Source organism: Sceloporus occidentalis, unplaced genomic scaffold (genome assembly GCF_023333645.1).
Source record: "Sceloporus occidentalis isolate IW3139 unplaced genomic scaffold, rSceOcc1.0.p SCAF_4, whole genome shotgun sequence".
NCBI classification, from domain to species: Eukaryota; Metazoa; Chordata; class Lepidosauria; order Squamata; family Phrynosomatidae; genus Sceloporus; species Sceloporus occidentalis.
This window is the reverse complement of record NW_028316984.1, coordinates 115972749-115986359: the sequence shown is the minus strand read 5'-3', so window position 1 is coordinate 115986359 and position 13611 is coordinate 115972749. Positions and strand designations below refer to the sequence as shown.

Below are 13611 nucleotides of genomic sequence, written 5' to 3'. Positions count from 1 at the left end.
AAGGAGAAGGAAGGGAAATCATATGATGAACATGCATCTACCCTGGAATCAAAGGAGAAGAAAAGTAGGTTACGCTCTATCTTTCAGTGCACCCTTGCCCTGCCCTCCCAGCTGAAACCAGCTGCTGCATCATCATCTGAATTTCTTCCCCATGGCATACACACAAACACATGCATTTAGCACCAGGAACATCGGGACACTTCCCAGAGTTTGACAGCTACTAGTTGTACTCTGCTTGCCAGGATCCACATCTAGCATGTAGGACCTCTGCCCTGGTTTCAGAATTTGTGTGTGTGTGTGTGTGTATTCTTACATGGGAAGACCAGTCCACAGAGGGAAAGGAAACTGCCAGTTCTCACGCACTGCCAGCTTATTCAAGTAGGGCAGCTTATTCTGAGAGCAGGATGGAGAGACAAGTATATCAAATACCTGGGTTGGCATAATAATAATAATAATAATAATAATAATAATAATTATTATTATTTGTATACCGCCCTCTGGCAAACCAATCCGGGCGGTTAACAACAGTAAAATATAAAATATGACAATTAAAAACACTTTATCCCTCCCCCCCTTAAGACAGTATTAAATAGTATAACATATTAAAAACACAATATCAAGCATAAAAACAGCAATTAAAACTAAAAACCCTGATATCCCTCTGTTGATCCTCAACCATCACTAAGATGGGGCCACGGGAGGAATGAGGGGAATCAGGGAACCTGGGCCGGGATGGTTAATCTGGAAAGGCCTGCCGGAAGAGATTCGTCTTGACCGCTTTTTTAAAGCTGTCTAATGATGTTATCTGACGGATCTCATTCGGCAGGTCGTTCCAGAGTTTGGGGGCGACAGCAGAGAACGCCCTCTGGGAGGTCGACGCAAGCCTAGATTTTAGAGGCTGCAGTAAGTTCCTCCCAGAGGACCGGAGAGCGCGGGGAGGATTGTACGGGAGGAGGCGGTCCCTAAGATAGCTTGGACCCAAGCCATTTAGGGCTTTAAAGGTGATAACCAACACCTTGTACTGGGCCCGGAAGCTGATAGGCAGCCAGTGGAGGGACCTCAAAACCGGAGTAATGTGGTCCCTCCTAGATGTACCTGACACAAGCCTGGCTGCCATGTTTTGAACCAGCTGTAATTTCCGAGTCAAGCACAGGGGTAGCCCCATGTAGAGTGCATTACAGAAGTCAAGGCGTGAGGTTACCAGCGCGTGCACAACAGTCTCGAGATCCCTTACTTCCAGAAAAGGGCGCAGCTGGCGTATCAGCCGAAGCTGATAACAGGCACTCCTGACCATCGCATTTACCTGATTTGTCATCAGGAGCAATGAGTCAAGGAGCACCCCCAGACTGCGAACACAGTCACTGGAGGAGAGTGTGACCCCATCCAGGACTGGAGGTTGCAACCCAATTCTTGGTTTCGGGGCCGCTACCATGAGCACCTCCGTCTTGTCTGGATTCAGTTTCAATCTGTTTTTCCTCATCCAGCCCATTACCGCCTGAAGACATTCATTACCCCCCCCCAAAGCCATTTCTGGTTGTATGGAGTAAACCCCTTTTGCATTATCACTTACATAACACCATCAGTGGAAAAACAAGGGAATCGGATGTTTCTGTATGTGCCATGCTACAATACAAAAGTACATCTATATACTACAAGAGGAGGTTTCTGATGCTGGATTTCCTTCTCCCTGGATGCAGGGAGGTGAGATTGAGTTCTTTGGCCCCACCTCCTGAAGCCCCGCCCCCAAAGCTCCAGCCCTACATCGTGTGATCCCTCAGTGCAGGACACCACTGCCTCTGAGTATATACAAAAGAGGTCTTACTATGTTACTGTGTATTGCAGTGGTTAGAGTATGGATGGAAACTAGTTAGAACCAAGTTGAAAGCCCACTGTTGCATGAAATGCAGTGGCTAGCCACTTCCATATAAAACAAGAGAAAGCTGGAGATTTGTTGTTGTTGTTCACTGATACCCAGGTTTAAATCCTGATTCAGTCTGAGCCTGGCCTGTACCTCAGGCTTCCAGAGAGAATGGAGGTTAGTAAGAAACATTAAGCCTCAAACTCATTGGAGAAAAACATCCTTGTTGTAATCACAGATAGGAATGCTACTGCTTGCAACTTTCCTCCCAATACAGACAGAAGTGTGAAGCCCAGGAAAAGATAAACATTCACTTAAAATGGGTGCATAAAACTTTTGATGAGGCAACGTCTTTTACACAAGCAATATTGATAACTATGTATTAGTTGTATTAAAAGAGATGGATCCATCGATTACATCCTTCTAGATTTCCAGAGTCTGTTCTTGTTACTTCCCTGCCACATTTAAGAACAGGAGCATGCATATATTTATCCTTTTGTTTCATTCCAATGTTCCAGCTGGCTCCCTAAAGAAATGCAGAAAATACCTCATAAAAATATCTTTAAGATTTCTTATTTGCCTTTAGTAATTTATAGCCTACTTGTTCTGTTAAATCAATTCCGTAAGTCCACACAATAGTAAGTAAACATGTATTTAGACTGTAGGAGGTGAAACTTACTCAGTCTCCGAATTACTATAATGTACACCCACACATGCACACATAATAAGATGTTGTAATAAAAGGAGCTGACATTACATAATAGATCTAATAGAAACTATAGTAGCTTTTGCTTTAATTTGTGCTAATTCTTGGTATTTTGTTAAATGCTGAACTATAAATAAATGCATCTTACTGGAACACGTTCCTTGAATATTAATAAATCCACCCCCTCCCATTTCACAATTATATTGTTGCAACCTGGTTTCAGCAAGCAAAGTTGTTGGTGAAAATGACAACTGTCCTGAAATTCAGTTCAATTGTTACCTAAATCATATACCACATTGTCTAACAAAAATTTTTACCACATGACTTACCCAGGTTGATTCCCAATATGCATGCATTCTTCAGGGAGTGTGACTTTTGTTATATGGATATTTATTCATTTATTCATTTAAAAAAGAGATAAACCAGCATACTTCAGAACATACAGAAAATATCTAACTTGGAGGAATGCATTTTATTGTAATGGTTTAAACATTTTTGGAAACACTAATTGGAAAATAGTATTTTATTTATTTATATCATTTATATCTCACTTTTCCCCCCAGAGGGACCCAAGGCATCTCACAGATAAAACCTTTAAGATTATTATAAAATTCGAACAATTAAAATATCTATATATAAAATCACATAAAATACACAATATAAAATATAATATAAAATCACGTAAAATATACTCATGTTTAAAACAGACTAAAAAACCATGCTGCTATGCATTATCTACAGAAAGTCTGCCAGCACAAAAATGCTTTTACTTGGTGGTGAAAGGTCAGTAGAGAGGGGGGCAGCCTAGCCTCCCGACGAAGGGCATTCCAGAGAGTAGGAGAAGCCACCAAGAAGGCTCGTTCTCTTGTCCTCACCAGGTGAGCCTGTGATTTTGATGGGATCGAGAGAAAGCCTTCTCCTGCAGATCTTAGGCCTCTTGCAGGTTCATATGGGGAGATACAGTTTCTCAAATAGTCTGGACTCAACCCATGTAAGGCTTTATAGATCATGACCAGCACTTTGAATTGTTCCTGGAAACAAACTAATAGCAAGTGGAGCTATTTTACAAGGGAGTTATATGCTCCCTATAACTGGCCCCAGTCAGCATTCTGGCTGCAGCGTTTTGAACCTGCTGAAGTTTCCAGACAGTTTCCAAAGACATTCCCATGTAGAGTGTATTGCAGTAGTCAAAATATTTGGTTGGTTTGGCTATGATGATAAACCATGACTCAGTATGATGAGAGTGGAGGCTCCTGAACTGTAGAAAATGTACCACTTCCTGTTCCTTCCCCAGTGCAGCCATATGCAAGAGTTCAACAACTTTCACTTCAGTTTTTGATTAACTACAGCTTGCTGTGTTATCAACCCAGCAAATGACAAACTAGTTGGTCTAAACTATGATTTGTTGCATACAACCACATTCAAGCTGTCTTGTTTTCTCTAAACATAATTACTATTAACTTAGGATGGTGGACTAGATTCTGGGACTTGTGGTTAATGGAGAAAATTGCACATAATAACAACAGAGCAAGAGGCTTACACTCTGGATTGACCTTTCATAAGATTTGGCACCCATTTATTGAATACATCTAGCAAGATTTAGTCTCTAGACATCCCCCAATTTTAGCTAAATTTTTATGGAAAGATGTTTTTCAGGATCCCTGAATATACCTTTTATCTATAATTTTCAGGGCCTTATCTGGGTTATTGTCTTTATTTATTGTTGTTTTGGTATACTGTTTGTTGTCATGTTTTGTTTTAGAATGTATTCACAAATTTTAATTTTAAAAAACCCCTACAGCTTAGGGTAAGAACCAGTGTGGTGTAATGTTTTGAGCATTGGAGACCAGGGTTCAAAACCCGACTCAACCATAGAAACCTACTTGATGACCTTGGGGCACAATTGCTCAGCCACTTTACAATTGCTGAGCCACAGCAGAAGACAAAATCAAATTTCCTCTGAATAAGTCTTGCCAGGAAAACCCATGATAGGATCTCCTTAGATTTGCTAAGTTGGAAAGAACTTGAAGGCACACAACAGCATTTTAAGGCAGTTTAGCAGATAACCTATAATTAAAATCTTTCTATAACTTATCCTTATTATAATGAACCATAGTTTCACATTCTATTTAAACCAGATTGTATGGTGTTTTTTTTTTCCTGTCAGAAATAATGATCTATCCTTTCTTAATATTCTGCCTGAAATGCCCATGTTATTCCTGTCATACAGTTTTCTTGAAGCTCTGCACACTTTACACTACTAGAACACCACCCCATCCCTTCAATCCCACTGGGGAGAACATTGCACTAAGGATATGTGAAACCAACTGCTCTTTTACAATGGGCTTTAGTCCTGTGTTCACAGACATCCATGGAAACCCCATGGAGTCTCAGATGCTCTTGCATTTCTGAATAAATTCTGTACAGACAGTTTTTAAAAATGAAATATGCCAAAATACAAAAGACCTGATACAAAAACAGAATAGAGAATAGGTTTCTCCAAGCTGTACAGCAAGTGGGATAAACCCTCTTCTGCCTAGAAGGGAAACTGATAAAATGTTTCTAATTTTTTTGGTTTCATTTCCACCATGAAGTTTTTGGAGAAATTCCAAAAGGAAGGAGGAAAAGGTTAACAAATTTACCATTGGCTTTTGTTGCCTTTGTGCAGCATCCTCCAAGCTGAAGCAAGATTTGTATATCCAATCCCTGTTCTGTCAGCTTCTTTTGTTCTGTTCTCTACACTCTCCTCCCAAAGTCCCCCTTTATTTTTTTCTGTCTGCAGATGGTACAGCAGAACTGAGAAGGCTGTTCCAAATGAGCTATAATAATAGTATTAAAAAAACTATTGCAGACATACCAAAGGAATAAGTAATAAAAGAACAGCTGGAACAGCAAAACAGAAGAAAGTATTTCAGGTCACCCATAATTAAAACAACTATAGACATGCCAAAAAGAGGATATAACCCAGGTTGTTTATGTTCCTCCTACTAATCCCTTGATTCTTCTGTTTTCTGGTTTGGGGACTGCATCCATGAAGTCAGAGTAGCAAGATCAGAGTAGCATAGCTCTTGCCAGCCACTTTTTGAGAGCCAGAGCATTATTTAATTCACACTCAAATTGTTTCTGAAAGTAGAAAAATGGGCTGCTGTCCAAAGTTTTTTTAACAACGACAACTGAAAAGATTATACATGTGCAATTTACCTGCCCTTCAGTAATAGTGGCCATAGCAACATGGCATGGATGGAAGCTTACTACTCATGCAATATGAATGCCCACCATTTTCTCTCTGTATATATTGGAAAGGATACATTGCTCATTGTACAGTTGATTACACAAAAGGCTGTTAGTCACTCCAGCTTTGAGGAAACTATCATTTCCTCACAAACCAACTTGCTCTGAATTGACATATTTTTGTTTGTCTCTGTCAACTGACACTGTTGGGATTAATGTTGTTGTGAATCAGTAAATGCAGCTGGAGTCCATGACATGTAGTCAATATGCAGTCCTGTTGGATCAAGAGAGGAAGACATAGTGGATTAAAAATTGTGATAGATCCTGCATAATAGCCTATCTCCACAGCAACCATCTCCAGAGGGAGGTGTAAGTAACCATATAATAGGTAAGGATAAAATGCTATGCTGAATGGGGAAAGATTCTATTAATTATTTCCTTGACTTATTTAATTTGATTATTTATATTGTGTACATGTGAGTACACACACGTGTGTGTATCTGCACATAGTTTTGTCCTAAATTGTTACACTTTTAAATTCTTATTAAATAGTTCCTACAACAACCATAGGCCCATCTGCACAAGACAAAAGATGAAAACCAAAGAAGCTCACATGCCAGAAAAAAACTAAACAAAAGCCAAGCCAAGCAAATCTGCCATGCCCTCCCATAAAGAAGATATTCACTATGAATTACTCCTTTCCTACAATGTCTCACAGAGCCCAAACAAACTAGTTTGCAAATGTATGCACACTTACCCTTCAAGTAAGCCATTGGGTTTAATGGAACATACCTCTGAATATCCCTGCATAAAAGTTTGCCGTGAATAAACTCATGGATACTTTGGTAGTACAATCATGAATGCACATAGAGAGTTTGCATAGTATCACTCCTCAGGGGGTGCTGCAAGCTGTAACCATGTCATTACAAGGAAAAGGAAAGTGCAGAAATAGTCTGCATTCAATTAATTTGGCAGGGAGAAGGGGAGAATTTTGTCCTTCCTAAAGTAAGCACATAAATTTCAGGGATTCTCTACTTAAAATAGTAGTTCTACAATGTGATAAATGGGAGTCCCTCCATTTATCAGGACCTTCTTTCCTGGGGGAGGGGGTATTGTAATATGAGGAGTGATGACATCACTGGTGGTGTGAGGGCCATCAGCCAATCAGAAGGAAGTTTGAAAAGAACCTTCTGGATGTTGGTTGAAAAAAACTGTTGTTTTTTTTTGTCTATTCTCATAGCTCACAAGTGTTTTAGGTAGTCAGGCTGTTTCAGTCTATGTACCTCAGGAATGGCAAAGTACTGTCCATCATGTCTACAACAGAAGTTGACAGTGCTCAGTCTCCATCAGATACCACAGGTGGCCTAGGAACACAGATGCTGCTTCAATATTTATGGGCCCAAGTGCTAGTTACACTCAACATCTTTCACGTACAACTGAATGAGAAGGACAGAGAAATACGATAGCTCCAGTCTCAAACTGTACATGGGGAGATAGAGGACAACTCTACATCCCTCAACCTCGCTGGTACCCCACCTACAAGGATGGCGATGACTTTGAAGATTTCATTGAAAGTTTTCAAAGAGCTTGTATATATCAAAAAGTCCCTAGGGATCATACATGCATGACCTTTGCCCACAACTCTCAGGAGTTCTATGAGCAGTGGAGTCCAGCATGACATGAGACGAGATGCTGGATTTTCAGTTCTTCTTGGAGAGAGCTCGACAATGACATGGCCTTAGCCTAGAGGCAGCAAGAAAATGCTTCAGGGCAACAGCCAGGAAGCATGGCACCTCTTACAGAGAACTAGCTTATGCTGTTCAACATGGGAGGGAGATTGGGCTTCAAGGGGCTAAGCCAACTTCACTGGAGAATGCCTGCTTCTTCTTGACCTGGAATAATTTTTGGCACATGCCCCTTTGGATCATGTCTGTTATGTGCTGGACAAGGAGCCAAGAACACTGGAAGAGGCTGCAGTGGCTAACTGCAGGACATTCCCTCAGGTCATGGCCAGAGTATCACTTTGCATACAAAGCTGACTCTCATCACCATGTGCAGAAAGATGATAATCTTAAACTGGCACAACTGCCCTGACCTGATCAACAGTGATCTTCTAAACCCCAGGGTCAACCAAAGGACAAGGATAATATGAAATGTTTTTTGTATGGGGAACTTAGCTATCGTAAGGCCCAATGTAAGCAGACATCTAAGTTGATCCAGCTGGTGGTCTAGTCCAATTCTGATGCAACTAAAACTGGCCCGGCTCTTGATCCTGACCTTGCCATAGTTCCTGAGCACAGAATACATGTGTTATTGGTTGGCAGAAAGGAAGTTGTGCTTACAGAGACCCAGGTGCCCAACTTTCAGCTCTTCATCACTCTTATGTGGACCCTGGCCTCATTGATGACCATGTCAGCATTACAGTGAGAGGTTACAGGGCACCTGCAGCACTATTGCCAAATGCCAACTGATTAAGTGTTCTCAAGGGGTCCCATACAGCTCAACAGGGTGGAGTGGGATCATAGAGAACCTTCCCATGTTGGTATTGGGCTCCTCTGCTTCTGTTTTATTCCCTGTGATGGAATTTAAGACAGGATAAGAAGCAGAGAAAACCTTCACATGTGTGTTCTTCCTCATTAATAACGTTTGCCTCTGATTGTCTGGCTATACTTTTTGACCATGCTTTGATGTGAGTCAGCCATATGTGTCCCAGTTTTCATCTCTAAAATGTTGGAGGGTATGCAAACCTCAGGATTGCATAAGGTGGAACTTGGCAGCTAAAGTGGATTCATAGTACTATAATTGTGCAATACGAAGTTTAAGCACATGAGAAGAGTCCTGCATAATTAGAGCAATAGCAAGTTCATTTCTATACCACTGATCAGTGAACTAAGCACTCCCTAAGTGGTTTACAGTGTGTGGGCTAATTGCCTCCAACAAGCTGGGTACTCATTTTAGCAACCTATGGAAGAATGCAAGGCTGAGCCGACTTTGGAGCCCTGCTTGGGATCAAATTCACAACCTTGTGACTGCAGTAAAGGCATTTAACTATTGGGCCATCAGGGCTCCCTTCAGTAATGAACAATCAATTATCTAGTTCAGTATCTTGTTTTTCACAGTTACTAATGAAAGAGTGCTGGGAAAACCAGTTAGAAAGACAAAAAGACTCTCTCTGATTGATACTTTCCAGAGCTGATTGTTTCTAATAGCTAGAAGTGGCTAGAAAGTTGAATCTTTGTGTACATTTACAGCACTATATAAGTAAAGCATAACAATAACAACAACAACAACAACAACAACAACAATCTATTTCCAATCTGTGAGGAATTTGGATAAATCCATTCTGTCATACTTTTGTATTAATCTGCATTTTTAAAAAAGCAAAAAAAAAAAAATTAAAAAAGAACTACTGAGTTCACAGTTTTATACTCATTTCAATACATTTTTAATTTTTGAGACTCAAAAGAAATGTACTACACAAGTAATAGAAGTGCAGGAATTGTATCACAAAGATTTGGGAAGTATAGAAATAGGTTACAATGTCCCAGTCTACCTATTAGTGAACAAAGTGTAAATCAGGTTTGCTTAAAAATGCAGGTTTGTTCACTTAAAAACAAAATCTTCAGTTGTGGCCTACTAAATATGAAATCTACTCTGTATTTACACTGCAGAATTAGTTCAGTTTGATGCCACTTTAACTGTCATGACCCAGCATATGGAATCCTGGAATTGGTAGTTTGTTGTAGCACCAGAGAGCTCTGACAGAGAAGGCTAAATCTCTCACAAAACTGTATTTCCCTGAATTTCAGAGCATTGGGTCATGGCAGTTAAAGTGGTGTCAAATGGCATTAATTCTGCAGTGCAGATTCAACCCTAGATATTCCAGGAACACATCATGATGAGTAACTGTTGATTGGTTCATCCTCCATGAATTTGTTCAATTTCCTTTAAACCCACTCACCTATTCTATAGTCACCATTACATCTTGTCGCAGCATTACAGATTAACAGTTTAGCTTGTAAACATGTACTGTAAGTGTGCTGCTTGAATATGGATGAAAATGGTCCTGCTGGGAAGTAGTTATAACATTTAAATAAAGAATGGGTGGAAGTATCCACACTTATTTTAAGCTAAATTGTAATTTTGTATAAAATATTTAAAAAAATTATTGAATGTATTTCATTTGTTTTCTGTATAAATTTCAAAACACTTAATAAAGATTATCGAAAAAATATTACTTATATCTAGAAATAGAACAAGTTTCAATGAGATTAGATATTTTTGTACTGTCCTGTTGTCTGTAATATATCATTGATTCCAGAAATCTTGAGAGCTATGGTGGCTTCTAGTGAAAATTGTTGAGATGTAAATTATAGGTTTTTTGAAAATAATAATAATAATAATAATAATAACAACAACAACAACAACAACAACAGAAAGCATGCAAAGCCTTTTATCTGTGCATGATTTTAAAGGTATTAAGATCTACTCCTTCTTTTGCAACCAGAGCAGAATTAAGCAGTGAAACAATACTGGGGTTAATATATGTTGGGATATTTTATTTTTCGGAAGGGACTGATGTATTCCCTGCCAGAGGTGTAGTGACTTGGCCATTCCAGACTGTAAAGGGCCTGTCCATGTTGCTCAACTGTAGTCCCCAACAGGTGCACTTCTTTGGAGAATTTATTTAACGTCTGCGGTAGATTTGCTTCACCTTGGCATGAAAACTGCTGACAGTCAGTAGGGGGGATCAAATGAAGAAGACAGGCTACCCAAGATCTGTCATTAGAAAGAATTAGTTACAACATCAGCTAACATCTCCCTTCAGAAATTTCCAAATGTTCTTTTAGTGCAGGCATTGAATTAGGTATGAAATGCAATTTGAAACATCTTTAACCAATGAGGATCTGATATAGGTGTACAAATTGATAGACTTGTTCTTTGTTCAATAACAGTAACACAGTATCTAGCAAATGCTGAATGCCACAACTCATATGAAAAATGTTTGTCACTTCTTCTGAAAATGGAATATCAGTTTTTAGTCTGTCTCCATTTTGAACAGAGATAATAGTTCAGCAAGGCAGATTTAGGATATTCTGATCAAGACTGCTTAAGTAAATGTGAAACTTCAAACACTAGAGAACTTGCTTACTACAACCTTGAATGTCAGATTTAGGCTCACTTTTTAAAAAGAATTTAGCATCCTTATTTTTTTTAAAAAAAGTCACTGAAAAATTAATGAGAAAAAATATTTCATATTACAAGGAACAAATTAGTAAACTATTCAGAGGATCGTCAGGTGTTTTTCAGTGAAGCCTGCTTGTTTTTAGAAGATTGCACAGTTCACTGTGAATGTCTATGACTGTTGAATTACCAATTTAGCTTAACAAAAATCTCTTGGTTTTTATTATTGCATTATACTTAGCCATCTGGGTTAAAATATGTCTCTTTTAAAGTACTAGAAAATACATAGTTTTTTGCGGGTTATGTGGCCATGTTCCAGAAAAGTTTCTTCCTGATGTTTCTCCAGCATCTGTGGCTGGCATCTTCAGAGAATGCTTGCCTGGCAAAAGTTGGATATATATATACTGTGTGAGCCTGGGAATGCAGGAGTGATTTGCATGTGTATTGTTGTGTGCTGATGGCAGCCCTCAGGGTGGAGGGTCTGCAAAAGAGGATTGATGTCTGCTTGATAGTGCTCATTGTCTGCTGGGAGATTTCTCATTTGCATTTGTTGAGTCTTTGTCTGTCTGTCTTTCAGGACTGGTAGCCAAACCTTGTTTACTTTAAGGGTTTCCTTTTTTCTGTTGAAATTATCCAGATGTTTGTGGATCTCAATGGCTTCCCTGTGCATCCTGACATGGTAGTGGTTGGCATGGTCCAGAATTTCAGTGTTTTCAAACAGTATTTTGTGCCCAGGATGGTTTGTGGCATGTTCTGCTACTGCTGATTTTTCTGGCTGGACCAGTCTGCAGTGTCTCTCATGTTCCTTGATTCCTGTTTGCACACTGCGTTTGATGGTCCCTATGCAGCTGCATGATATGCGATAAACTCCTGTGGCTGTGAGAGGGTCTCTCTGGTCCTTGGCTGAACCAAATCCATTTGCTGGATTTTCTTCATCGGTTTGTAAACCATTTGAAGGTTTTGCTTCCTCACCACTTTGCCTATTCTGTCTGTTACTCCTTTGATGTATGGTAAGAATACCTTCCCTTTGGGTGGCTGCTTGTCTTCACTTCTCTGGGTATTCCTGGGCCTGGCTGCCCTTCTGATGTCTGAGCTGGAATAACCATTGGCCTGTAGAGCCTGGTCCACATGCTTCAGTTCATCTTCCAAAAAGTTGGGTTCGCAGATGCGTTTTTCTCGGTCTACCAGTGTTTTGATTGTGCTTCTTTTTTGCCCTGGGTGATGGTTGGAGTTCTTGTGCAGGTATCAGTCTGTATATGTGGGTTTTCGGTATACTGTGTGACCCAAATGTAGGTTCAGTTTGCAGATGAGTAGGACATCCAAAAATGGCAGTGTTCCTCCCTTTTCTTTTTCCATAGTAAATTGGATGTTGGGGTGGATGTTGTTCAGATGGTTCAGGAATACAGCCAGGTCTTCTCCATGGCTCCAGATGGTGAAAGTGTCATCCACATATCAGAACCAAGTTGTGGGCTTTTTTGGTGCTGTTTCCAGGGCTTGCTTTTCAAAGTGCTCCATGTAAAAATTTGCTATCACAGGGCTTAGAAAATACACTTTTACATGTATTTTATTTTTTAAAATAGCTTTCATATTGACTGTTTAAATAAAGTGTTATGGTCATAATGGTCATGTATTATTGATATTTATATAATACCAAATACAGCTTTGACCTATCTTTTAAAAGTACATTTCGCTTTTACATGACTTCTCACAGGAAGTGGCTTGTCTGCCTTCACACAATTCATGTGAAATGTTGGGCCATTCTGCAGTTCTGATACAAAGCTAAGCCATTCCCAAACTGCAGAGAATTATCCATTAATAATCTTTATCTTGGAAAGAAAAACAATAACTTGCTTTTATTAAATATCACAAAGTAATGTGTGCAGATTCATTTTTGAAAAGAAAATAATTAAGCACTCTTTTCATCTCATAGATGTTCCCATTTCATTTTCCAGAGTGAATTTCCATTCTTTTAATTATGGCAGAACTATTATGGTATGAATTAGAAAGGATGTATAGGAGATAATGGGTCCATGGATTTTCATACTTTTTCTGTAATATTTAAAGGGGACGTACTTGTGGGCATAGTTTGCACACTGATTTCAGTCTTTCTGGTATATGTTTCTTGCTCTTTGACTTTAACATGCTATAGAAAAGATGGAGCAGACTTGGTCTTGAAACCCAAGAATCCCTCTTTTCTGTCACATGCAACCTTACATTTAGGTAGGGGGACACTAAATAGTAACCCTAATATAAAATCTAGTGTTTTATATTCACAATGCAAGTAGATTGAAACCAAATTGTGAATTATTTATGTTTAAATTGTGTAACTCCACCAATTCCTTTTCCAGGTTGGCAAAACTTGTTTAGGAAATCAGAACAATTCAACCATTCCACAGCTGAAGGTGGCAGCAACAGACCCAGAGTTGCAGGTATTAATTGTGTTTTTAGTTAAAAAAAAGTTGAGAATATCTGATTGTCAAATATTAAATTCAACTTGTTCTGAAGTGTCTATTACACACACACACAAACATGTGCATAATAATCAAAGCACTAATCTCACAAAACAATGGCCTCATAAAACAATGGCTATAAAAATGAGATCCATTTCCCCCTGTGAATTTAGTTACAGAAT

General features: G+C 39.2%; 1 protein-coding gene across 2 annotated transcripts in view; it reads left to right on the top strand.

Annotated features, from left to right (window-relative positions):
• Positions 1-13611, top strand: part of LUZP2 (leucine zipper protein 2) — a 508047-nt gene that overhangs the window by 486238 nt on the left and 8198 nt on the right. For both annotated transcript variants that reach the window (XM_089521342.1, XM_089521340.1), the window contains one exon: positions 13328-13408. In XM_089521342.1, coding sequence (XP_089377468.1) covers positions 13328-13408 — 81 coding nt within the window. The remainder of the gene's footprint in view (positions 1-13327; positions 13409-13611) is intronic.